This window comes from Alternaria hordeiaustralica, assembly GCF_023758085.1.
Source record: "Alternaria hordeiaustralica strain BMP 2776 chromosome Unknown scaffold_32, whole genome shotgun sequence".
Classification (NCBI taxonomy): Eukaryota; Fungi; Ascomycota; class Dothideomycetes; order Pleosporales; family Pleosporaceae; genus Alternaria; species Alternaria hordeiaustralica.
Window position 1 is genome coordinate 207,926 of NW_026056804.1, and position 25,335 is coordinate 233,260.

The 25,335-nt window shown below is 53.0% G+C and overlaps 8 protein-coding genes across 8 annotated transcripts; 4 read left to right on the plus strand and 4 right to left on the minus strand.

Annotated features, from left to right (window-relative positions):
* Positions 1 to 93: 93 nt before the first annotated feature.
* On the minus strand, positions 94 to 3,586 carry J4E84_009799 (uncharacterized protein; the record flags this gene model as incomplete). Its single annotated transcript, XM_049392359.1, has 2 exons — positions 94 to 2,917; positions 2,964 to 3,586. The coding sequence occupies 2 exons, from the start codon at positions 3,584 to 3,586 to the stop codon at positions 94 to 96; spliced, it is 3,447 nt and encodes a 1,148-aa protein (XP_049239942.1).
* Positions 3,587 to 4,063: 477 nt separating this feature from the next.
* J4E84_009800 (uncharacterized protein) lies at positions 4,064 to 4,993 on the minus strand (the record flags this gene model as incomplete). The annotated part of the gene is made up of 1 exon (XM_049392360.1): positions 4,064 to 4,993. The coding sequence occupies one exon, from the start codon at positions 4,991 to 4,993 to the stop codon at positions 4,064 to 4,066; it is 930 nt and encodes a 309-aa protein (XP_049239943.1).
* Positions 4,994 to 5,615: 622 nt separating this feature from the next.
* J4E84_009801 (uncharacterized protein) lies at positions 5,616 to 8,761 on the plus strand (the record flags this gene model as incomplete). The annotated part of the gene is made up of 5 exons (XM_049392361.1): positions 5,616 to 5,664; positions 5,710 to 6,579; positions 6,774 to 7,024; positions 7,075 to 7,741; positions 7,806 to 8,761. 5 exons carry the CDS (start codon positions 5,616 to 5,618, stop codon positions 8,759 to 8,761), a joined length of 2,793 nt encoding a protein of 930 aa, XP_049239944.1.
* Positions 8,762 to 9,859: 1,098 nt separating this feature from the next.
* On the plus strand, positions 9,860 to 11,573 carry J4E84_009802 (uncharacterized protein; the record flags this gene model as incomplete). Its single annotated transcript, XM_049392362.1, has 2 exons — positions 9,860 to 10,869; positions 10,934 to 11,573. The coding sequence occupies 2 exons, from the start codon at positions 9,860 to 9,862 to the stop codon at positions 11,571 to 11,573; spliced, it is 1,650 nt and encodes a 549-aa protein (XP_049239945.1).
* A 1,139-nt stretch (positions 11,574 to 12,712) lies between these two features.
* On the plus strand, positions 12,713 to 15,184 carry J4E84_009803 (uncharacterized protein; the record flags this gene model as incomplete). The annotated part of the gene is made up of 1 exon (XM_049392363.1): positions 12,713 to 15,184. The coding sequence occupies one exon, from the start codon at positions 12,713 to 12,715 to the stop codon at positions 15,182 to 15,184; it is 2,472 nt and encodes an 823-aa protein (XP_049239946.1).
* A 137-nt stretch (positions 15,185 to 15,321) lies between these two features.
* On the minus strand, positions 15,322 to 21,611 carry J4E84_009804 (uncharacterized protein; the record flags this gene model as incomplete). Its single annotated transcript, XM_049392364.1, has 4 exons — positions 15,322 to 16,233; positions 16,959 to 20,437; positions 20,494 to 20,659; positions 20,709 to 21,611. 4 exons carry the CDS (start codon positions 21,609 to 21,611, stop codon positions 15,322 to 15,324), a joined length of 5,460 nt encoding a protein of 1,819 aa, XP_049239947.1.
* Positions 21,612 to 22,164: 553 nt separating this feature from the next.
* On the plus strand, positions 22,165 to 23,536 carry J4E84_009805 (uncharacterized protein; the record flags this gene model as incomplete). The annotated part of the gene is made up of 4 exons (XM_049392365.1): positions 22,165 to 22,312; positions 22,389 to 22,480; positions 22,533 to 22,706; positions 22,757 to 23,536. The coding sequence occupies 4 exons, from the start codon at positions 22,165 to 22,167 to the stop codon at positions 23,534 to 23,536; spliced, it is 1,194 nt and encodes a 397-aa protein (XP_049239948.1).
* Positions 23,537 to 24,147: 611 nt separating this feature from the next.
* J4E84_009806 (uncharacterized protein) lies at positions 24,148 to 25,056 on the minus strand (the record flags this gene model as incomplete). The annotated part of the gene is made up of 2 exons (XM_049392366.1): positions 24,148 to 24,837; positions 24,892 to 25,056. The coding sequence occupies 2 exons, from the start codon at positions 25,054 to 25,056 to the stop codon at positions 24,148 to 24,150; spliced, it is 855 nt and encodes a 284-aa protein (XP_049239949.1).
* Positions 25,057 to 25,335: the final 279 nt, after the last annotated feature.

Consider the following 25,335-nt stretch of genomic DNA (forward strand, 5'->3'; position numbering starts at 1 on the left):
TGACCTATGCTGATACTAACGATACATTCGTCGCACTGGAGGAATCGAGAAGCAAATATTAGACATTACGACGTGACGCGAATTTGACCCAGCTCACTGGGCCGCCACACTGTCCCGCGCTTTTCCACTGTCCATCCTGCTGAAGGACAAGATCCTTTCATGCTCCGTAGCTTCCTGCTGTTTGAATTTGGAAATCAGATCCATGGTGCTTCGCCTAACGCTGACCAAGCTCCGCTCCTCGAAAGCGCTGTCATCTTGACCCAGCGAGCCGAAGCTCCTGGCGCGGCTCCCATTGCTCATCTGACTCATCTGGCTAGCGTTGCGCGTGTGCTTCCGCAGATGAGTAGGCAAAGTGCGCGAGTGCACGGACACCTGCCGGCTATCGAATGAGTGCCGATTCGGACGACCAAAGTCCTCGAGAACTCGGTTCGTGTCCATACTCAGACGGGGGTATGCATCGACGCAGTTTTCGTAGTAGGTAGACCAGACACGTGCTCGATCGTTTGCGTGCTGCGCATCAGCTGCGCCATCGCCGAATGACATCTCGTTGAGATTGGGCGCAGAAGAATTGCGCCGTGGACGGAGTGTTGCCATGGAATCCTCCGCTCGTAGATTGCTCCTGGATTTAGTCGTCTTCTTCAAGGTTTCCTGCCTCAGCACAGACTGCTCATCGCCTGGGATGTACGTGTCAACGTCTCTGTGAGCCTCACCCGCCCAAACATCAGGCAAGAGCTCGAGCTCAGGGTGCTCAAGGATGCCGCCAGATGCGATGGAACTGCGGTGTCCTCTACCATGCCTGCGGAACTCTGTACTCTGACTCCTGAACATCTTGGTGTAGTTCTTCATGAGAGTCTTGCCGAAAGTCATCGAGTTGCTCTTCGCTACACGACCACTGCCAACCTTCTTCTTTTTCTTCTTCTCGCCAGGCAGCAGTGGGGTGGACGGTCTTCTCGCTGTGGGATCGATCAGGTCCTCGTCATCCGTTGCTGAAGCAAACTTGATCGCTGCCTCAAGCGCGAAGTCGCGAGGCTGCACGTTATCAGCCTTCCCTGCAGATGCGGTACGGTCATGGCGCGTGTGCGAAGGATAACGACCCCAGGCCCCGACGACATCCGTGCTGTCGCCCTGCCGCTCAAATGCATTTGCCACTTCTTGTCCAACGCTAACATCATCACGCCCTATCATAGCACTGCGACGAGACACCATCTTGAACAGCCCCTCGGAGCGCTCTTCACCAGGTGTTTCGGCGTGGGGACTTAATGTCGATACCCGCGTGCTGGAACCATCGTCAGCTCGGCTAGCTGGATCCAGGCCTTCGACACTGATGCGTCGCACGGAAACGCTGCCGCTGCGCTCGCGGAAAGGGCTCGCATGAACAGCGAGGTCCCTGTTCTTGGGAAGATAGAGAGATGCTTTCTCGTCTTGATGCGCTTGCAAAGCGCGATCCCATACATGATTGGCGCCTTTGTTCTTTCCGAGTGCATCTTGTTCAGCCTGCATGCTTATCAATGACCGTGACTGACGACGTCCATGGTTGACAGGGAGCTCCAGCGTGTCAGATGGACCATCCACAGCGGCAAGTGCGACGACCGAGGAGGAGGAAGCTTCAGACTGGAGATTTGCTTCACTCTGGCTGCGCAGACTCAGGCGCTTCGGGTTCAAGAACTTGATGATAGATGCCGACTGTGTCATCTTCTTCTTGGGTGGAGATGGGCTGAATTCTTCTCGAAATTTGGAGGTCTTGGTATCAGCAACACTGTTCTTGCGTGCTAGCGGTGCGGGCGGTGCAAGAAGCGAAGGCTCGACCGGATGGCCAGTGACTGTGGCGAGGTTGGTGAGACCATGTCTTTTAGCTGGTCTTGGTGTGTCTTCGTTGTCTGTAGGAAAGGAGGCAGAACGTCGAGGCCGTCGTATGTCGGCAGACGAAATGCTGACCGGGCGATTCTCAGTATCAGTGCGCGGTAGAGTCGTCACTGATCCTCCAAAACTGTCGGGTGGGCTTTGGGGCCGACTTGAGTAGATGGAAGAAGCAACATCAGGTCGGGTGTCAAGATCGTTCGGCAATACCTTACCCCATCTACTCGGAACTTTTGAGCTGGCAAAGCCTGAGCTCGATGTTTGCCGGTCATGGCGGGCTAGTTGCTTACTTTGTGGGGAAGTTCGGCTCGGGTCTGAGAGAGTGCGTTCACGGAATGCGCGAGGCGGAGTGGGAAGCTCTGGTGCATCGGCAAGTTGGTCCCATGAGAGAAGAGACCCAGAGCGTAGATGATGTGAGATGCGCATGCTGTAAAGATGGACAGACCGACGAGGGTTGTCATCATCGTCATTATCCTCGCTGTTATGTGCCTGTCCTCGTACTTTACGCGGCGAGTCTCCACGGAGAGTGCCTCTGATAGATGTAGACGGCCTTGGGGTTGCAGTGGATGTTGGCTGTTGAACGCGGATCTCAATGAGGCGACCACAAGGGGAAGCAGTCGTTCCAAGAGCTCGGTGCGACGATACCGAAGCGGAGCTACTTCGTTTCTGGTGTCGCTTATGGCCGTCATTGTTGAGGGTGGTTATAGATGCCTGTGGACTGATATGGCGCGGAGGCACAGGAAACTGCGAAAGACGGAGACTCTTGTGCATTATCTCAGACCATGGTATGCCAGCTGAGTCGTGGTCGGTAAGGCTTGGTAGTCGTAATGGTGAGAGGGGAGAAGGCTTCGGCAAGCCCATGGATGTAGCCGAATGCGAGCGTCTCACTCTGTTGTCCATTCCACCAGGTGTATCCGATCGCAGATTGGGCGTGCTGAACACTTGGCTGAACCGGTGGGAGAAAGGACCGGCCTGTGGCTTGTTGATACTGTAGGGAGGGAGGTCGTCGTTGAGGTCGCCGCTGGTGCGGCCGTTTCTTGTGGAGTCTGGTGTTGTTTTGCTGGTGACTGTCAGTATGGCGTAATGAAGAGCTCGCAACATCTAACCTTCCGGTTGTGGTGGTCCAGTCGACACTGTGGATGCTCGGTCGCTTGATAGGTGACTTCTTGCCGATGTTGTTTGCAATTTCGTCAAGTGCCTCAGCATCTGAATCATAACCGCCCTCATCAGGCTTCTTGTCGCTGAGTAGATCCTTCCGTAGGTCATCTTTGGTAATCTGAAGCTGCTGATTCGTTCCATCTTTCAGCTGCTTGACGACAGTGCCGGCAGCTGGAGTAATGTTCCTTGGTCTCAGCTGCAAATGTGGTGATGAAACGGTTGGGGCTTTCTTAGGGAGCTCCTTCGAAAACTTGCGTCTGATCAGTGAACGCATACTCGTCATCTTGTGTAAACTGCGGATGCTATGCATCGACGGACGGCTGAAGCGTGCGCGAAGCGTTCGCATTGGCATGGCTCGGTCTTCGTTGGAGTCGCGAGCATTGTGGAAGATCTCATGCAGCTCATGGAGATCTTCCGAACGGGCACTCGTGAAGCGTGAATTGGGTGAGCTAGCATCTTTGGGTAGAAGTGGCCTGTTCACCGGTGTAGGCTGACTGACGCGGGCGTTGGGTAGCTCGGGCGAATCTGAACGATCGTCCTGCTCGGCCGTACAGCACAGCTTGGTCGCCATGATGGCGAGGTGGTGAAGGAAGGATGAGTGGGCGGCTGCACATGGAAAGTTGCTGGTTTGTTGATGGCTGCGTCAGTGCACGTGGAGTGCTTGCCCAAGGTTGCAAGCTGGGAAAGAGGGATAGAATCAGGACAGCTTTCCGATACCAACATGAGCGTGTGGAAGTGCTAATGGTTGCAGAAGACATGGTAGCGTATGGGGAAGTAGTTTCGATGACGAAGACTAAACATAATGGCGTGAGATGCTGGATGGGTGAGGCAGTCGCGGCTGCATCTATGTTGTGGCCTCATGTGGTGTGGAAGGAGCGTGTCATATGCCGTTCATGGCGACTTCCCAATGCAGTGACTATCCAAACATACGACACAAATCTGACGCAGCCGAAGTGGCGTTTTGTCGCGATATGCATGCCCTCTGGTGTTGCGTCTAAGAGACTCGAATATGCATCACTGTCGCACATGCCATGCACGTGGTTGTATTTCAACCCATCATCTTTTTGCCGCTAGCATCCTCGCTGTATAGGCCCTGGTCTTTGATCCAAGCGGCGACGCCTTCAGTACACAACTTGCCCACTGTGTCCCAATCACCCGCGTTGGCTGCGTTTCTCACTCGGGTAGAGCTTATACCAACGCCTTCCTCGGCGTGCACCATATCGATGTTGTTGCCCCAGGCAGGCTCGAAGCCAGCCTTTTCCTGGTTGCCATCTTTCAGATCCTGCAGGTATCTCTCCTGCTCCTCCGTTGTACCAAATTCATTGGACGACTCGTCGCTCTGGTCCGTCGGTCGCTGGGTCACGCGCAGCTTGTGGCCGGCATCGAAGAAGGGCTTGAGGGCCGAAAGCGGTGGGTCGTACTTGGGGTAGTATTTGGGGTTGCAGAAGCGGATCAGGGTGTCGTAGCCGACGAGGTGGATGTGGATGGGTCGCGACGCGTAGAATGGTGGTGTGGTCTCGGCTATGGCAACCGACTTGTCACTGTAGTATGGTTCCTTGGTTAGGCCAATGTCTATCGACACGTTGGACACGTCATCATTCATGGAAGGCGACGCGCTCTTCAAGCTTCGCGACAGGTCCTCGGCAAACACGGTCATGAGGGCGATGCGCTGCACGAAGCTTGCCGGACTCGGTGCCTTGTCTGCATTGTGGGTGCTGAACAGCAGTAACAGCCGGTACGGGCTCTTCTCTAGGGGCGTCGACTGCTTCAGGGCCGATGTCGCGAGGGTAAGGTGGGCAATTGACGGCGGGTTGAAGGAAGAGTCGAGGATGTAGAGTGTCTTGGGCTGTGTTGGCGTGTCGTTGACCGTGCGCACGACACGGAACTTGGCGGGAGACGAGGTAAATGAATGCAGCGCTGATTCGAGATCAGGTAGCAAACCTCTTACAGACGCGATTCGCGATGCCATGTCAGCCATTGTGGTTGCGATGCTTCGTCGATCAGCTGAGCTCAAAGCGCGCGGGGAGCTCTTCTCGCGTCCGGCACGTCATGGCTCTCACCCCTGCCCTCTCACAACACCAACACCACAACCTCCTGCATCTCCAATAACGCCACATCCACGATATCTTTCCAGCACGTCACATCCAGTCCCCACGATCATCTTCGATAAAGGCTCTGCCAGACGTGCAAAATGTCACGTTACAGTGTTGCTTCGATAACACCCTCACAAGAGTGGCAATCCCCTCGGAAAGCGTCCGAGTGGATCTCGCGCCACCTTCCCATTGGCTCTTCACGATGGTCTGAGCTGGCGGGGAACCTGGAAGCCCTGCGCATCCGTGACAATGGCGAAAATGCGACTTTCAGGTGTTTGCATCTGCATCTGCATCAACTCCAGGCAAACAATCTCCATCGGGCTGAATTTGTTGTGGTGGAAGGCGGCGCATGAGCTCTGCGACCCATCCACCGATATCTCTTCAGTAGTTTCTGCATAGCTTGTCAACCCGCCAGATCCTCATCTCTCTAGCCCAATACATTGTTCCATCAGCCTAGATCAGGTATCAACCCATAATCGATTGGTGGCCATTTCCATCTGTCACACCATGGCTTCATTCTTTTCGTCGAATTACAGGCAATACAAGAAGGACACAGGTCGGTCGACCGCTTAATTGGACCTTCCTCAATTAACATATCCAGAATACATCGCGGGATGGCTAGCAGCAACCGCCGAAAAAGTGGGCTACCAGCGCAGTAGCTGTCTAGCTCCTCCACAGTCAACTCCGCAGCCAGCTAAACGACTCAAAGGCAAGGCGAGGAAAGAAGCCCAAAAAGCTGCTGCTGCCTCCGCGAATACCCCCGCGGATACCTATCGCATCAATGTTGGGGAGTTTGTGCCCATGGCAGAAGCCATTGCGAAGAAAGTCCCTAAGGTCGAGGTCCCTGGAGCGCTCAGCAAACTGTTCGATCGTGCCATCCAGGCTCGAGAAAAAGCGGCAACTTGGTTCAAACAATCGCATAGCGACATGGTCCTAGACGAGAGCAATCAGACCCATGCTCACTTCGTCGAAATTCTTAGAAATGCTGCCGATATTCTTCAGCCGCTGGTTAAGGAGTCTGTACCTCGTGCTCAAAGGAAGGAGCCAAGTCAAAAGTCCGACGTTGACACCCTGCGAGAGATGAAGAATACTTTCTCCAGTCTCTCGGTGGACCCTGAAAACGCTGCTGAAGAGGCTGAGCCTGAGGATGAGCTTGGGGAGGAGCCTGCCTCCAGACCAGATGACTCGATGGAATCGCTACCTCCTGTGAACCCTGTTGAAATCCAGCAAGACGAGTCGGAAATCGAATCCGAGTTCTTCTTCGCTATCCAGTCGTTCATTACCAACATACATGAGCTCCGCGACATTGTTCAAGAAGTCTGGTTTTCATACAAGGACGGCAAAGTCGACTTGGTGAACGCTTCTGTCATCGCGAACACAGCTATCGACTTGGTGCGGCACGCTGAGTCTGAATTTGATCTAACGCTTGTACGCCCAAAGAAGTACCCCCAGAAGAATTTTCCCGTATGGGGTAAGTCATCGACTGAACGTCTCGCCATTTAGCTCACAGCCATTAATACTTCGCAGTACTACCAGCTCTTTTGTTGATCAGTCAGCATCCGGACATCATCGGCCCATCCGATTTTATGGACTTCCTGTTTCCCAGTGGCCTTATGATGCCTGGCTCTCATGCGTGCTCACAAGTTTACTGGTGTATGTGGCCAGTTTACGCCGGCCTAAAATACTACCTGGAGGCAATTAGGATTTCGAAGAAGCCTAAAACGGACATTCCCATCGTTGCTAAATCTGCTTTTAATCCAGTCGGTGGCGTCCACAAAGATACCTACCGCACGCTTGAACTGGCCCGGATGTTCCGACACACTACCTCGCGCCATGGCGAGACAATAGCTATGGACGAAGTATCTCGCGGTATGGCGCATATGTTCAAACATCGCCAGATCCCTATTTGGACTACTGTAAGTACTTGTCAAGAAACAAAGCGCGTACCATACTGATATACGGGTAGTTTGGAATACAAATACTGCTCGATATACAAGACATTCTAACTAAAGACCATCTGCACAATCCGTTCGATGAGCTGAATGTGCGCGTAGATCGGGAGGTGGCCATGAAAGAGGCGCTGGAGCGTAGCTGGATACAACCTTTCCCGTCTATTGGACATGCAGCGGATGTTCGAAAGGACATGGCCACGGACCTTACCTATACCAAAGCAGTCGCGGATGATCCATGCGAAACCCTGAAGCCCAATCCGATTCGATGTGGACTCTTGATGTACGACGCTTATCTGCAACTCAACACCTCAGGTTATCAGCTAGAACGCGCGTTGGGTCAGATTTGTATGATGACTCACTTATACGTTGCTACCAAGCTATTGCATCCTGATTGTCCTGTATGGCCGGATATGGAGTACCTCATCCACCAGCAAGACGAAACGAGGCTTTTCTTCGGTGGTGCCCCCCAGACTCTCGGTGAGTCCCTTCGCAAGGTCTATTTAATGGTGGGGCGGACTGCCTCTGATGCAGCCCGTGAGCCACGAGGAAAGAAGACCTCAAAAACGCTGAAGGATATGCGGAAGCTAAGAGACGGCCGTTGGTTACAAGAACCCAGCATCCTGGCCCCGATCTTCTTGGAGCGAAGTTTTGGATGGGCAACTACCGACGCAGCTGTTGACGGTACGTACACGCTTAACGTGAGCATCTTGTCAGAAAGTCACTGACGTTCGATACACAAATACAGATAAAGTTAGACAACTCAACAACACCCTTCGATCGGAAACAGAGCTGGCTCGCCTAGCCAAAAAGTTCAACAGAGAGCGCGACATGGTATGGTGGACACTAGCAAGCCGTCGCTGGCGCCCATACATCGAAGAGCACTCCGCAAACGACAACGGCCCCACCGCCCTCCTCCGCGACCTTATTCTCTGGCTTGAAGGCGATGCCATGGACCTCTACTTCAGCTGGCAAGCTCTGCAAGACCAATGCGCAAAAGTTTGGCACCACCTCGTACGCTCCCTCTCCACAGACCCCTCCTGGGACAACAAGTGGAGCCAAGATCCACGGATGGGTATTTATATCCTGGAAGACGCCGCCGCCGACGAGGAGCACTGGGGATGCATAGCAAAAGACGACAAAGCCTTTGCATCTCCTTTGCGAAAAGCACACGACGCGATCCAAAAAGTCATCTTCGAAGTCCAGGAAGAACCCCAAACCGCCCTCGGTATCTTCGACAGAGACCCAAGAGCAAGTGCTGACATCGCAACTCGCGGCGGCGACGTCTGCCTCGCACGCCTTGCAAAAGAAAACAAAGACTTCACCCTCTCCATCGGAAGCGGAGCCCACTACGATCCCCTCGACCTCTACAAAAACTGGCCCCCGGAAAAATTCATATACTCGCACGTCGCCCAATGCATTCTCAACTTTGGCCGTGATGTGAAGGAAGCAGAAGAAAAGAAGGAGGCGGAAGGCAAGCGTGTTTACGATCCTGAAGATGGTAAGTACTATCGGATTCAGGATCACACTTTGGTATCGGATGACGAGGACGATGATCCTTGTGCTGATTGTCCAAGGTGTAAGAGGAGGAAGTTTTTGGGGCATCGGTATCCGACCTATGCGGGCTATCATGGGGACGTGGATCGGGAGTTGTGGGATGAGGATAGTGAACGGTCTACGGATAGTGAGGAGGAAGGGACGTAGAGGGTGGTGTTGGTGGTGGGACGAGGGGTTGAAGGAGCCGGCGAATCTACAAGATCTCCTGGATACATCGCTGTATATAATAAGGTCGGGATTGCCATCTAATCTGGTCCCCATGTGGGAATACCTTCGTGTCGATATGGAAAGGCGCTATATCTAAAGGAGCCTAGCGGCCAAACTGGCCGCCAAGCCTTCCCTTAATCGCGTCTCTCATGCTCCGACCAACCTTGCCACCTTGTGTACATCGCGTGCAATTCTTCAGCACAACCGCAAACACGAGCATCGATGACCGTATATTGTGTCGCATTCGCCCCCCGCTACGATATCTGATTCATGCACCCCTCGATACTAATGTGACTCTGCTGTCGCAGTCGCGTGCGACGACGCGTCTTGACGCGACGAACCTACCTAGGACAGGGACTTTTGACATCGCGTCACGCATGGTGGACCCAGAGATCTCAGGCCTCATTCGCGAACCGGCGCGCTGCTTCATGGGCATCGTCTGTTCGGTCTACGTCCCATTCATTTTGACAAAGTAGACGTCAACGGGCGTTTCGCATTCGTGGTCCTCGGACTACGTTTGTGGGTTCAGTAGCCGGGGCTCTCCCTCCATCTCCAGATGAATGGCTGCTGAACAAAGGCAACGCCCTAGAGTAATACTGATGCGTCCCGATGGGTTTGATCTGCTCTGCAGTGACAGCTTGTTGGTGATGTTGAGGCAATGAGCCTATCTGGCGGCTTTACCCTGCTGGTGCATCCTCTTTGTTCCTGGTCTTTGGAGCAGTTGAGCATCGATGGGCGCACGGCATAGGTGGGATTGACGTTTCGTTTCAGCTCATACATTTCTTTTCTTCTTTCTCGGCAACGTCCCGTGATTCCGGTTCTGCCTGTCTCCATCTGGTTGCCTAATATGTGGTTGCTACACCACAGTTATGCGTAATACTAGATTCGATCCTAGAATTGTTAGTTCTCAGCCATGATTGGTTTCCGCGCACCTTCGCGTCATCTGCCGATCTATGCCCGCCTCGCACGGCTAGGCAGCCATTTTCAACAAGAGAACATAGACTCGCACAACTTCATCCGTCGACTTTTATCGTCAATATGCAATGCTATACGCGCGAAAGCTTCATGGAGGAGTATGCCTTCCCTGCTAAACCGGCGCAAGATTTTGAACGTGCTGGCATCCCCGCTCAATACGCCTCTGGTCACCCAAAGGAGTGGTCGCAAACGCGCGATGTTATCAACTTCAGCGCCGATCTGCCACAACAATCCGAGACTACATACCAAAGTTACGATACTGCTGTGAGCTCTGACAAGAAGTTGCTGGCCATCAGCAGTAGCGCGGGGCGTATCTTGGTATACAACATTCAGACCCGACAGCTGTGCGAGGTCCTCGAAGGAGCTGGAGCGGTGGCGTTCCGGCCATCTGATGCCAATGGGGAAAGGCATGCAGAGATTGAGCAAAACTCTGGTGCAGGGACTCCGAGACCTGGCTATACCCTGTTGAGCTCTGTCGTCGATGAGACGCAGCGGGGCGAACGTACAACCGGCCAGCTCATCCTCTGGGACCTGGACCAGAACGGACGCACACTGGACAAAGAAGAGCCGATCGATCCCTCCGTCTGGGCTACGAAAGCTATCGACGCAATCGCCCCCGAACTTGCAGCAAACCACGAATGGACCAGGGAGTTCATCGATGCGTCCTCGCTCCATACAGAGTTCTTGAAAGCGCTCAGTCATGTAGCCGCCGACCATAGCAGGCGCCACAACACCATCATTGACAACGCGGAACTGGGCAACTTTGGGTCTAAATACTTCAGCAAGGACGGCAGACTGATGCTGTACCATTCAAACGCCCGAACAACTCAACACGGCATGCGCGCAGCAGAAGATTTGCCGCTCGTCGTTATCTATGACGTGGAAGCAGGCAAAGAGATGCACCGCCTTACTGGACACACGGATGCCATCATGTGGTCCGCTATGAGCCCGAACATGGAGTGTGTTGCTACGGTGTCTTGGGATGGCTCGCTACGTATGTATTCCGTTTTGACTGGGGCTCTCATTTGGGCTACAGACAAATCAGGTGGGCAGAGTTGGGCCGGCGCATTCTCGTAAGCACTACTCCGGTACATACTACACGTAAGACATATGCTAACTTTGCTTACCAACCTATAGGCCAGACTCAAAGCTCATCGTCTGGAGCACTAACAGCGGCTCAGTGGTGCAGGTTCACGACGTCTCAGACGGTCGAAAGGTAGCAGTCATGCCAGAGATATTTCCTCATTGGTGCCGATACTTTGACTGGCATCCAACGCGGTCAGAGATTGCGCTTTGCGCTGGTAAAGAAGCATACGTCTGGAACCCCTTGGATGGTCCTAATGGCAAGGTACTTCAGCATTTCAAGATCGAGGGTGAAGATCGACTGAGTATGGCTGAGATCGACGCTGTTCTATGGATGAACGAAGGTCGATTGCTGGGTATCGAGTCGAGCGAAGGATCGAACCTGATCTACGACACGGAAAGCAATGCGAAAGAGCTGTTCTGGCGACCTGCTGGCACGGTGGCTGGCTATGTTACGGGCAGTCTATGCGGCATGTTTCGAGACAAGGAAGAACAGGATGTATACCTCAGTGTCGACGGCGATGGAACCGCGCGGTTCTGGCGGACAAGCGTCCCAGCTCTCCCATCGTGGTGGGACAAAGACCCGGTCCCAGTTGTTACAAAGAAAGCATTCCCCGAGACGGGAAAGTATGTCAAAATCACGAAGACATCGGGCAAAGCAGCTCTACAGCACGAAGCCGCTAAAGAGGATTAGGGTGAAAATGGTGCGGCGTTGTGGAAAGCCGAGTAGAGATTTGCGCCAGTTGTAAACGGTGACTCGGCTTTGGCATCGTCCTGGCTGGCATGGAGGATTGGTATCATGTTCAGTGTTGGGATAGTGATTTGATCGCTGGTCATGGTAATTCACCCCACCCTTCCCGCTCTTTGCTTTTTTCCCCAGTCTGACTGCATCACCCAATATTTCACACCTACCAATGACAGCAAAGAACAAATTGACACTTCACGATACCCAACACCTTCTGCAGGGCTGCAGCACTGGGCATACCCGGGATGGGGGAACCGGTAGCGAGTCTTGGTCACAATTAATGTCAGTGGCTGTGGATACAACGGATATCGGCGCCGGCACGGTATACCCTTCCTTGTCACCCGTGATCACACAATCTTGCGAGCAGCTGACACACTGCTTTCGGCACATCGGCGCATACGCCACCATACACTTTCCGTTATCTTCGCCGCTGTCCCACACTAATCGGTTGCTCGGATTGCGCAATCCGGATCGTGTGCGCATATTGACGATGCGAAGATCGTTGAGTTTTGGACATGTTGGGACTCGCAGTATTGCCTCACGGCTGGCTAAAGGCGTTGCGGTCCGGGCAACCGTCTCCGCGCTTACGTTGTACCCTTTCAGCCTGAACCCCACACCGCCATTCGCTTAGCCCCACGCGGTGCGGCTTATTGTGCTGTGTACCTTATATGAACCATGGAGGAACAGATGACTGACGTGCGAAAATCCCTCGTCGTCCTTTTTACGATTTGCACGCTGGTCGGACTTTCGTTTTCAAGGTCATCCTAAGCTTGCGCTCTTGCTGCTTCTTCTCATAGGAGTATCGACGACCTTCGTTTGCCTTGCTAGCAATCTTGTCCACGAGCATCGAGTTTGACACTCCCGCTGTAGACTAAATCAGCAGAAACGCTAAGACTTTGTGCCTGGTCACGCGTTTTGATTCCGCATTGGTCCCGCGTTCCAATTGACTTGTGCAGTGTCACTAAACACAGTAAGCTACGCCTCCTAAGCCATGTCGGCCGTCACGTCCCTGTATAACCAACCATCCCGTCGTGGTATAAAAGTTTCCCGCGGAGATCACAGGTACTATCCTTGTTCACATTCCCACCATGATACAACCTACCCAAAATGGCGAGCGCTATGAGCTCACAAGCCCCACGGAGATGCCCAAAGCGGGTGCATTCCTTTGGAACCAACGTATGATGATTCAGGTCACATGTCGTGGTTTTGCAACTGCACAATACATGCAACCCGAACCCGCGAAGTATGCCTACGCGCCCAACCTCGAAGCGAAGACCTTTATGCAACCGGAGCAGAACTACTATGCTCACCACCCTGGCCGATTCGTATACATCAAGGATGAGGAAAACGGCGAGATCTTCTCGGCGCCGTATGAGCCGGTAAGGGCAAAGTTGGATCGCTTCACCTTCGATGTAGGCAAGAGCGACATCAAATGGCTTGTGGAGAAGTCCGGCATTCGTGTCGAGATGACCTTTTTGCTGCCAACCGACGATGTAGCTGAACTCTGGAGCATCAAAGTGACCAACATCTCAGGTCGCAAGCGCAACTTGAGTATCTACCCCTACTTCCCACTGGGCTACATGTCATGGATGAACCAAGAGGCGGAGTGGAATGCGAACGTTGGGGGTGTGGTTGGGAGCTGTAAGACTCCGTATCAAAAAGCAGAGGATTACCCGAAGACGAAGTATCTGAAAGACAAGACCTATTTCCTCTGCGAAACCACACCAGTCTCATGGGAAGCGAAGCAAGAAGCTTTCGAAGGCGAAGGAGGCCTACAAGCGCCATCGGCACTGAAAGAGTCCCAGCTTTCGAATAGTGACGCGCGTTACGAAACCCCGACCGCAGTTGTACAATACTGGGCCGATCTAGGCGAGAACGAGAGCAAAGAGTACAGATTCCTTTTCGGTCCTGCATACGACGAAGCCGAGATTCTCGACATGCGCAAGAAATACCTCAACAAGATGGCCTTCGCGAAAGCCGCCAAAGACTACGAAGACTACATCCAGCGTGGCAGCGGTTGCGTACGTCTGGAGACTCCGGACAAAGATCTCGACAACCTGGTCAACAACTGGCTACCCCGACAATTGTACTACCACGGTGACGTAAACAGACTTACGACCGATCCGCAAACGCGAAACTACCTCCAAGATAACATGGGCATGAGTTTCATCAAGCCAGAAGTAGCGCGCAAAGCCATCACGACAGCGGTTGGCCAACAGGAGAAGAACGGCTCCATGCCAGATGGTATTCTTCTAGCCAAGGGAGCGGTGCTCAAGTACATCAACCAAATCCCTCACACCGACCACTGCGTCTGGCTACCCATCGCCCTGGAAATATACCTCAGCGAAACCGGCGACTACGCGCTGCTGGACGAAAAGGTGACCAGCATGTACGGCGACACATTCACAGTCTTCGAGCGCTTCAGCCGCGCCATGGACTGGCTGCTCTCCTCAAACGCGCGAGACGACCGCGGACTCTCCTACATCGCACAGGGCGACTGGTGCGACCCGATGAACATGGTCGGCCCCAAAGGCGTCGGTGTATCAGGCTGGCTCACCGTCGCAACCGCCTACGCCGTGAATCTGTGGGCGCAAATCTGCGAAGACGCCGAAAAACCTGACGTCGCGAAGAAATACCGCACCGGCGCTGAACGAGTCAACGAATCAGCTAACGAGCACCTCTGGGACGGCGACTGGTTTGCCCGCGGCATCACAGACGACAACGTAACCTTCGGCATCAAAGACGACAAAGAAGGTCGTATCTGGCTGAACCCACAAGCATGGTCCATCCTCGGTGGCGCAGCCTCCTCAGAGCAAATCTCAAAGATCCTACCCCAGGTCGACGAGCAGCTCACAACACCCTACGGCGTCGTCATGTTCGGCCCGCCCTTCACCGCCATGCGCGAAGACGTCGGTCGCGTGACGCAGAAATATCCCGGCCAAGGCGAGAACGGCTCCGTGTACAACCACGCCGCTGCCTTTTACGCATGGGCCCTTTACGGTATCGATGAAGTGGACCGCGCGTACGCTACGCTCCGCGCTATGATCCCCGGTCCTGATGAAGAGGATCTGGTTCGGAGGGGCCAACTCCCTATTTTCATTCCTAACTACTACCGTGGTGGGTATGGGATTAAGCATCTGGACCGCACGGCTGGTCGCTCGAGTCAGTTGTTCAACACCGGGACTGTGAGTTGGGTGTATAGGTGTTTCATTGAAGGGCTGTGTGGGTTGAGGGGTATAAGGGAGGGGCTGAAGATCGCGCCGAAGATGCCGAGTGATTGGGAGGAGATGAAGGTGAGGAGGGAGTTTAGGGGTGCGGTGTTTAATGTTCAGATTAAGAGGGGGGATGTTGAGGATGTCAAGGTTGTGCTTGATGGGGAGGAGGTCGAGGGATGTGTGGTTAAGAATGTTACGGCTGGGAAGACGTACAAGGTGCTTGTTGAGGTGCCGAGGGCGAAGAAGAATGCAGTCAATGGGACGAAGTCGAATGGGATTAGGACGAATGGAGGACTGACGAATGGGTCGGCAACGAACGGGAATGGTACTAATGGGACGAAGTAGAGGTAGCATAGCACATGCGAGAATTTGGAGGGTTTGTTCTTTTAGGCTACTTCCATCGCGTATTTGCTGAGGTATTCTCCCCAAGGCTAGACGTGATGCCATATTTCCATCTTGACGTAGAAACATCATCTACCGCACTAACGCGAAAAGAACATATCCACACTATTCCTCCACGCGCTTTCCGCAACCTCCTCGACACCAACATCCTTAATCCCCGCAACAACCAACGCCACCTTCTCTACATTGCAACTCTCATTCCTCTCCTTCACCATATCGCCCATACTAAACTTATCCTTCTTCTTGCTCCCCCAAGACCATTTCGTCGCGTCCTTCAAATACGCCTTTGCTACTTCACTAGACGCTTGGATATCGCCCCACGGCGCATCCGTTTCAATCTGCAGCTTATCCAACGGCACATGCCTGATCATATCCAAGCTATCGCGATCTCGGAAAGCGAAGTTGTTGACACTAATATGTAGGCCCATAGCGATCAAACTCTGCATCTGCGCTGTGGTACCGACGAAAGAGTGGACAAGACCAGATCGTAAAGGCAGCCGGTCCATGTAGGGTTCGAGTATAGCAACGAAATCTTCGAACGCGGCGCGACAGTGGAGGAAGAGGGGTAGTTTCCATCCCGCGCTCACAATCATATCGAGCTGTCGCTTGAACACGCGTATCTGAACGTCTTTTGGGGCTTCGGCCAGCTTGTCGTAGTCGAGGCCGAGCTCTCCGAAAGCGGCTAGGAGGTGGGGCTCTTCAGTCATGGTCGTCGTGATGCTGTCGCACAGGCCCTTGTAGTATTCTTCTCCGCCCTCATCAGCTTCGGCGGCATGGTATGGGTGCACACCGATTGTGACCCTGCATTGCTCGTGTCGTTTTCGCGCTATGCCGAGATTAAAAGACGCGTCGGATGCGTACATGCCTGTCAGCATGACTTTCTCTACTCCGGCGGCTAATGCGCGGTCGAGCACGGCATCGAAGTCTGGTTCATGATATTGTTTGCCCCGGTAGATGCCGGCGAACTCTTTGGCAGTTGCGGTTACGGCGACCTGGATACATCGACGTGTTGGTTCAGCCAAGTCGCGTCAACACGGGAATGGGTGGGCGCGTACGTCTGCGTACCGGAGTTTCGTAGAAGGCGCAGAGGGTGCTTCACCGGGAAACCCCTCTAGTAGCGTCGGGGTTGACATTGTATGTCTAGATGGAGGAATGTGATCTGTGTAGCATCGAGGCGATATGTGTTCGCGAGGTGCGTTACTTTCGGAAGTAACACTTCCGATCTCGGAATCGTGTTGGTCACGTGCAGTAAAGTGGATCAAATGGATCAAGTCGCTTGGATTCAGGCCGCGGCTGCTCTCCGCCCACAGGCTTCATGCATGAAACACTTTCATCGCGATGATATTCATCTGATAGTTGAGATGCACTCTTACAAAGACAACCCATTGCGAACAACAGCCACGTAACCTCCCTTTGGACAGAAGAACGTCCCTTCTTCGTTGATCAGAGCTGTCTCTAACGAGCTCGTATCGAGCCAATCTCGCGGCAAGAAAAAGTGCTTTTGCATGCCATCTATACCGCTGTCTAGATCCCAAGTACAAAGCTGATTGTCGTGGTCTAGGTATGCGACTCTTCCTTTTGTGATGCCTACTAGTCTTTTTGCGCGTCGAGCGAGTTCTGGTGTGCATTCTGGTCTAAAGGATGCGATTCGTGATTCGATTGTGCGAGACATTTTTATCGCTTCCACATGGAGACCAGAATGAGAGAGTTGCGATACGACTCCCTGGTAATGGCTCGCTGGAAGAGTGCCGTACAGAATTTGTCCACTGGAAGGAATGGCTTCGGCCCACACGACGACCTTCTCGGTATGATCATGTTTCTGCGGCTCTGAACACTCTTCCGTTTCCAGTTCTGGCTCGGACTCGATTGCAACACTGACTTGTATAGTCATGGTGGACCATTGATAGCTTATCAGTAATTGAGGCTCAAGCCAAATGAGTGACTCCATGTCCAGAGGATCCTGTACCCAACGGCGGCGCTGTCTTGATCCCCAGTCTTTGAACCAGGGCCGCTGCTTCGATCGTGTGTCGTATAGCTGATCTGTTGACGACGTCGATATCAGCAGGTATTGCTCATCTGGACTAAAGACAAATTGATGTACGGGCTCTGACACCCGCGCATCTAGCACTGGGTAGACACGCCACTGGTCCTTGGCCTTCGTTTCTAATCGCTTTGCGATGACGCGAGCAGAGTCGTCGCTGGATACCATGTATCGCCCGGATGGTGACCATTCCATACAAAGTACGGATGTGGTCGATGAGTGAGTGTAGACTTTGCGGATGGGGGTACCATTTGCAACTTCGTGGATGATAACTGAGCCATCGTCCCTCCCGCAACAGTAATATGCATCAGATCCGCTACTGGCAACTGCTGATACGAAGGCCTTGGTATTGTCGATCTGAGACACGGTCGGCTCACTAGAGACTAAGCTCAGTTCATCCAGGCTGGACTCATCCTCCATGTCATGCTCATCGGGGCGAACGAGAACGTCGGGCTCCCAGACGTTACATATCGAGTCTCTCACATCATACAGCCGCTGACCATCTGGGCTAAACGCCACGTCCCTTACGAAATCGTTGACGCTGCCAAGCTGGTATATCAGAGACAGGCGCGGAAAGGCCCACACGCTGATCGTCCCACTATGATCTGACGTGAGCAAAAGACTGCCTTCGGAATTAATAGCAATCTCGCGGGCTTTCAGGTGAGGATAGGCAAGTTGCTGATCATCAAATAGTCGCCATTCAACCAAGTCGGCATTTTGACAAAGGATGAAGAGTGAATCGCCGTCGACTTGCCAATGAAGATCTTCTGGGCCTAGAAGTGATGTTATAGACGAGCGGAGCCGGCGTATCCGCGCTGGTTGGAGCGCAGTAGCTTGAAAGTGCCATATCAGAGGGACTTTGCCACGCCAGGCTATGGCGACAGCGGCCGCGGCTGGGTTGATTGCCATAGCTGTGGGGCAACCATTGTAATCTTGACTTGGCGATTCGAAAATATGATGCTGCACTATGCTTGATGTCGAAAGATCGTATACAGTGATAGAGCAGTCGTCAGACCCAATGACTAGATGAGCGTCGTTGTTGGCGAAAGATATGGCGATGATTCGTTTCGTCGTTAAGTTGTCGATTCGCGACATCAACCGACCAGACGATAGTTCCCATACCGCGCAATGGCTGAAACTCGCTGTCGCCAACAACGTCCCACTATTGTTGAGTCTCACCACCGCCACGTATTCACCTACTTCGATCTGACGTGCTTTCTCACATGTTTCAGTATGCCAAACAAGGACTCTACCGATAGTGCTGATCAACGTGACGAAGTATGATTCTGTAGCCAGTACCTGCGAAGCAATGTAATCGTCGCCCACACTAACACGAGCTAGGCGATCGTCCCAGCCATCGGAAGGAAGTCCAGTGACTGTGAGCTGTCCCGCTTTGTGCTCTCCATAGGTAAGAGTAAACATCGAACCTTTTGGACAGAAAGGTATGATATCTTGGTAGATCGCTGGTGGTTTCGCTAGGAGAATAGAACCAAATTTACCAACAAGTCGGATGAGATCGATGGCCCATGACTGCAGCCACTTTGGATCATCTTCTGGCAATTTGGTCAGGCTATCCAATACCGGAGAGGAGTTCTTGTGCATTCTAGCGTGCTTTTTCCTCTTTGCATAAGCTTTCAGATACCTCGCTGATCTCGTCAGGTAGCGTAGGTTTGCGGATAGCGCGATAGCCTCAATCCAAGAGAGACAGTATGACGAGAAGAACACTTTTAGTGCGTTTGTGATTTCTGTGCTTGCTGTTGGGGATTTGGAAACATGGTATGCCCAATAGCACGTAGCATAACCCAGTAAAGGAGCGCCCTGTTCGGCTAGGAGAAGGCGGTTGCTCCGAATGAGTCTTTTTAGATCAACATCGGCTATTGATATTGCATGGAATGTCCGAGGCCAGGTATCTTGAGACAGGTACCCGAGACAACGTTCAGCAATCTGGAGATGGGCCTGGCGAGGTTGAATGAAAGCAATTCTGCCAGCTTGATTGGTTGTAAGAAACTGACGGGCGGTGTCATGGATCAAAGTTATTTTACCATTGTCAGTGGTGACAAAGTGTGCACAGATCTGATTGACGGTGTCTTCAAGATTCAAAAAGCCGGTGAATGTAGGTTCGAGGGCAAGCTGTAACTCCTCTAGTCTCAAGGGGCGCCAGCTGCAACTGACCCATGATAGTAGCATGTGTGCGAGGCTTTGGGTCTTTTCAGGCTGCGAAAGGAGCTTGTGTAGCATTTGTTCGTAAAGACCCACCATTCCCGCTGGTAGTCCGGTCAGGGCCTTATCAATGTCATCTCGGGTATGACAGCTTTGGCGGAGGGACTTCAAGCAAAGACGAACCCAGAGGAACGATCCAGAAGCTTTTGCCAGGATTTTGTCAACGATGTCTTGTTGAACAGTCTCAGCAGCTGTCAAGATGTCGCGTATGGAAGTGGCCACATATGCTCGTATATCTCTCGCTGTATCGGTTTCTGACAAGAAGCGCACAGTGACCGGAGATCCTTCGCCCTTAGGTGCGGTGGGTACCTTCATGGGCCTGCTGCTCAGGAAGACCTTGATAGTAGTAGTCGACCGTATCCTCAGGAGAGAGTTGATGACTAGTGAGTGCGAATCGGCCTCATCTATTCCGTCGATTATCCAAAATAGTGGCTGTGTGAATGCAATTTTGAAGATGATGCCTTCGAAGATCTTCTCCCATATCGTACGAAAGTTTTGATCTTGCGAAGTGAACTTGATGCCAGTCTCAGCATGGAAAGAGAACAAGGCTTCTCGGAAAGGTTGGCTGTTTTGGGCAAGCTGTGAAGCGATGCTACGAAGACAGTATGCGGCAGTTCGTTTTGTCTGGTGTCCTGTCGAGAAGAAATGATGCTGACAGCTCGCCTGTTGGTCCTTCAAGTGATGTGCCACCATACTGGAAAGAGCCGTCTTGCCACTCGCGGGTAGTCCGAATAGCCAAAAGACCGGAGCAGCTCGATCACCCACTGAGCTTTTCCAACGTGTGAAGTCCGACTTTTGTAGGAGCCATTGGCCGGTCCCGTCCATAATCCTGCCGTGTCTGGATTTGAGATCGTTTTCAGCATCTTCGTGGACACCCAGGATTGCGGCGATCTTTTGGCTGTCTTCGATGCGATCGATGACATCGACAGCAGGCGCTGTCCAAACATCAGCAATTCTGGTTTTTGCAAAGATGCAACGTAATGAGTCATACCTGCAGCTGGTGAAGCCTCTCTAGCAAAATGGCTTATCGTGTTTCTCACTCTTACGTACTGAGTGTCTGTAGGGCTCTTGAACTTGCATATGGTGTGGTGGTTTGCGCGTAGTGAGCCCGACATTTCTCCCGGTAATTGAAGGACAGCCGAATCTTTCTCCACGATCTGTGGGCGTTAGTCCAGGGTCACAGCATGAAGAGGGAAGGGCGACTACCATCGCATCTTTGAGGCCAATGCTGGTCTTCTCTGTTTCGAAGTATGACATCAAGGCAAGATCGTGACAGTGGTGACGGAACTGCTCATTGATCTCGTGAAGAGCATTGCTGTGTAATTGAAGCTCGGCGACGTAGCTTTTCGATGGTGGGCCCAGAGGAAGGCTTGCAAGGATATTGTTCAAGGTGGAGGCCGACTGCGCCCCGCGGTGGGGAGTTGCGAGGAAGATGATGCCGTGAAACGAAGCCGCGATGTCGGCGAATTGCGAATCCTGTTTGCCCAGCAGATATGCCTTCTTGACCACCAAGCCACCCATTGAGTGGGCAATAAAGATGATCTTTTTAGGCCTGATAGCACTCCCATTCGAGCTTGTGAAGGTCAGAATCTGAAGCAGAAGGTCTTTCGCAAAATCGGAGATGTTCAGATTAGCTCCTGCTCCTCTCCAATTTGAATCGTAACCAAACGTGAAGACCCTCCATGTTGACAATGCTCCTTCATGTTCAAGCCAGCTAGGCCAGAAGTTGTTCAGATCGCGCTCCCAGCTCCATGTGGTCCACGGGTGACCTCCCAAGCCGTGCACGAAGACTATATCGCCGCTTGGTTCAAACCGATCGGTCACGAGGTGTAGTCCCAAATCGTCGCGGGATCGCTGGCTCTGCGCTATTGGTCTGCCGAGGACGCCTGCATTGAGTGTACTTGTGGTCGAAATCAACGAACCGCTTCTATAGGGCACGCTGGCCTTGAACCTTGCGGAGGCTATAGAGGTATCTTGTCCGCTGTCGGTAGATTGAAGCTCTGTCCGGTGAAAGGTCGACTCGGCGTCTAGGTTGTCGTTGTCATCGCTTTCGGGTGTCGGCTCTGATCGCAATCGGAGCCTGTGAAGCTTCGTCAATTTAGCTATCATGCACAAGGCTGAGATCCGATATGCTTACTACACTCGGCCTCGATGCCATCGAAGATTACCATGTGTCACTTAGCCACGAAGGCATGTGCGGCATGGAGGATAGCCTTGAAGGATGGTTGTAATGACTTCGCCATCGCATCCAAGGCTGTGAAATTGAGGTACGTCAAAACGATTTGAGAGGCTAATTAGTCAGGCCTCCGGGCTGCCTCCCAAGGTTGCAAGGACGGGAAGGTAGCTGGCTCTGTGGTGCGGGGTACCATCAGCTCGTGTGTCAGCCTCTCTGCCGTGCCGCATATGCATGCTTCTCTTGGGAATGTGATCGAGTATTGTCGTCCAGCAATCCGCTCACCTATTGGCTATTTCTGCGCCCACCAATATAAGCCCACGCGGGTTGCGACATTTCGGCCAATCATCGTTCAGCGGCTATTCGGCGAAGGAATACAGCGCCTTCCACTGACGACATCGTCCGCCGCGGCGACCCGTGCTTGTCGAGAGAGGCTCACCCTACGCTCACTAGAAGCCTTCTCTCATCAACACCAGACGCTAAGACATCATGGGTACGACTGCGACAGAAGACGTCCACACCATAGGCAAGATCGCCATAGGCAAGGCTCAAGCGAACTTGGAAGAGACGCCAACCGAACCATTCCTGCCACCGCAGGCCAGCGGCTCGTACAAGGTTGATGAACGGGTGGTCGCAGGTAATGTCGCAATAGCCATTCATGTCCGGCACTTACCTTAGGCCAGCATTCCCCATTCCTGGAACTCAGGTAACAGATGCATACAACTACGGCGAATCGCTGTGGGGTAAGACGGCCAAGCTCGTGGTCCGACTTCCAACGGAGGAGAATGACAACTACTTCCTGAAGGTTTGGCTGATTGTGGAACCTTACGACGAATCCGGGAACTGACGCCCCAGAGGTTGTAACTCTCGGAGAGATAGGAAGACACATGTGCGAAGGCGAATACGAGTCGCTCAAAGCCATCTATGCCATCTCGCCCTCGTTCGTCCCCCAGCCATACGCCTGGGGCAAGCTCGAAGGGGCAGACGAGACGTACTTTCTACTTGCGGCTTTTCGAGATGTTGGTGAACAGGTAAGCATGCTTCAGTATGGTTTCGGAGACCCAGATGCTAATCTTAAAAGCCCGCAGATCCGGTCAAGCTGGCTGCGGGACTCGCTGACATGCATCAACGGTCCGTTTCACCGACTGGCAAATTCGGATTCCATTTCTCGACATGCCATGCCCGAATCGCTCAGGCCGTCGATACATGGGAAGACTCTTGGTGCACCCTGTATGGCCGACATCTAGGCCATGTCATGGAGCTGGCTAAGCCAATCCTCAATTGGCCTGAGTTCGACGTGGTATGCGATCTGACGCTCCAGAAGGTTGTGCCCCGTCTTTTGTTGCCGCTCCAAGCAGAAGGTCGTGTGATAAAACCGTGTCTCATCCATGGCGATTGTTGGGATGGCAACACTGCGATGGACGCTAAAACGGGCGAAGCGTTCGTGTTCGATGTCTGCTCTTTCTACGGGCACAACGAATACGACACTGGTAATTGGAGAGCGCCGCGTCATCGTTTGAGCAGTAAGGCATACATCCGGGCCTACAAGCGCAACTTTCCAGTATCTGAACCTGTCGAGGATTGGGATGCGCGGAACCTGCTATACTCGTTAACATTTAATATCGGCAACACGATCTACATCCCAGGATCCCAGCAACGCGAGGTTGTGTACGACGATATGACTACGCTGTGCAAGCTTTTCTGCCCAGCTGAGTTGAAAACCGCGATGGATAAACTCGCGAGAGATGCCGCTGGTGTCAAGAGCTTGCAGTCGGGTCGCGCGAGAATTGATGAGGTTGTCGGTGGTCCCGAGGCCGGTGCGCAGGAAGAAGAAGAAGAGGAAGAAGAGCTGCCACTCTGATGGATGTCTTGCCGCACCACCACGTGCCGGTCTGTGTGCACACCTTGCCCTGCGAAGCTGTGATGCACGATAGCTCTATATCGTAATGAATCATGAACATAGGATGAAAGCGCGTATGTGTGTTGATGAGGTTTGGTGATGGCAGATGGCAGCCACGCGGGCGCGTTTTCGGCTGTCAACGCGTCATCAGGCGGCGCTACCAGCTTTTTGCTGACTAAGCAACCCCTTCGCTCCTTCGCAGCCCCTTTGAACAGCGACCGAATCATACTCATTCTTCATCCTTCATTCTTGTGTATCGCTCACTGTGCACTGTGACGGATTTCATGTCGTGTGGGTATTCAAGGTCAATGGACTCATTTCGGCTCGTCTAGAGAGCGCGTCCTCATCATGAATGGTACACAGGAGTCTATCTCACGCGTGGTATTCGCAGGGAACGTGCGTCAAACATCACGCAGAAGGAGTCGAGACTTGCATCTTAGTGAGGCTCATGCGAGCGTCAAGTAGAACCGGATACAACGCTACTACTGCGTCTGTTCCAGGATGGATTACGACCTCGGGATGATCGTGTCCTACGACATACGAACACACACCCATGTGTCACCATTCACCACCTATTTCGCGATATTGATACCATACACAGCGTACGGAAACTCCTCTAGACTGTACCTCAGCTCCGCCATCCTATCATCCGACAACAACCGACCGTCTTCCGTGACTAAAGGACCCTTCGCATCTCCGTCTACTGGCGTTCCATACTCAGGCACAGTACCATCTTCCTCTGTCCTTCCCATAAGAACATCTATCTCCCGCCCTTTGCAAACCTCCGCAAGTCCTGGATGTGGCACCCAAACGACCCGCATACCCGCTCTTCTGGCAGCCTCGACACCGGCAATTGAGTCTTCGAACACCAAGCACTCTGCAGGCTCCAATGTGCGCTCACCACGTGCTGTCTCAGTAGCGTTCAACCTCTTCAAAGCGAGCAGAAAGATATCAGGCTCTGGCTTCTTCTTGCTATCAGACATCTCCGGATCATCGCCGAAGACGTGGAAGGCTGGATCATCAAACGCCGCATTGATAGCGGGTATGTGCGACGTTTTTAGTGCGAACTTCTGTTGTCCAGCTGAACTAGCTAACGAAAGCAGCACAGGCGGCGATGTCTTTGCTTTGAGGGTTGAGAGAAGAGTTTCAACACCGGGAAGCACCTTACTGTTTTCGAAGAGATGTGTAAACCCTTTTTCCTTCGCAGACCATTCAGCTGGCGTGAGGGGTACCTGTGCCCAGTCCAGTAAGCGCCTGGTACCCTATACTAAGCGTTAGCACGACGGGACAAAATGATAGGGCTGAGTAACACAGACCTTTGTGCCTCTACTTTGCTGCGTCGCCTTGATTGCCCATGGGTAATCTGGTCTTCCATACTCGCGCAGTATGTTGTTGTAGATCTCTGTGTAGATGTCTTCTGAGTTGATGAGCGTGCCGTCTACATCGAAGATGCAGGCGCGTACAGGCGGTAGCGAAGCCATGGGATCTACAGCTAATTGAGCGCGATCTGGGCGCTCTCTCTTGGCTTCAGTCGTGCAAGATGATCTGCTCCAAGGCTGGGCAGCTGAAGGACCCTGAGCTGCGGACCTGAGCATCTACCCCGCGGTCACTAACCGCATCGGGACTAGTCGCCACGCAGCATGCGAAGTGGCTACGCTTGACGGCATCGTTCAAGATGCGCCTTCTATCTCTGAGACTGCTAGCAAGTGGCTTGCAACTTAGACGACATCTCCGACTGGAGATCAATTCACGGCAGCTGA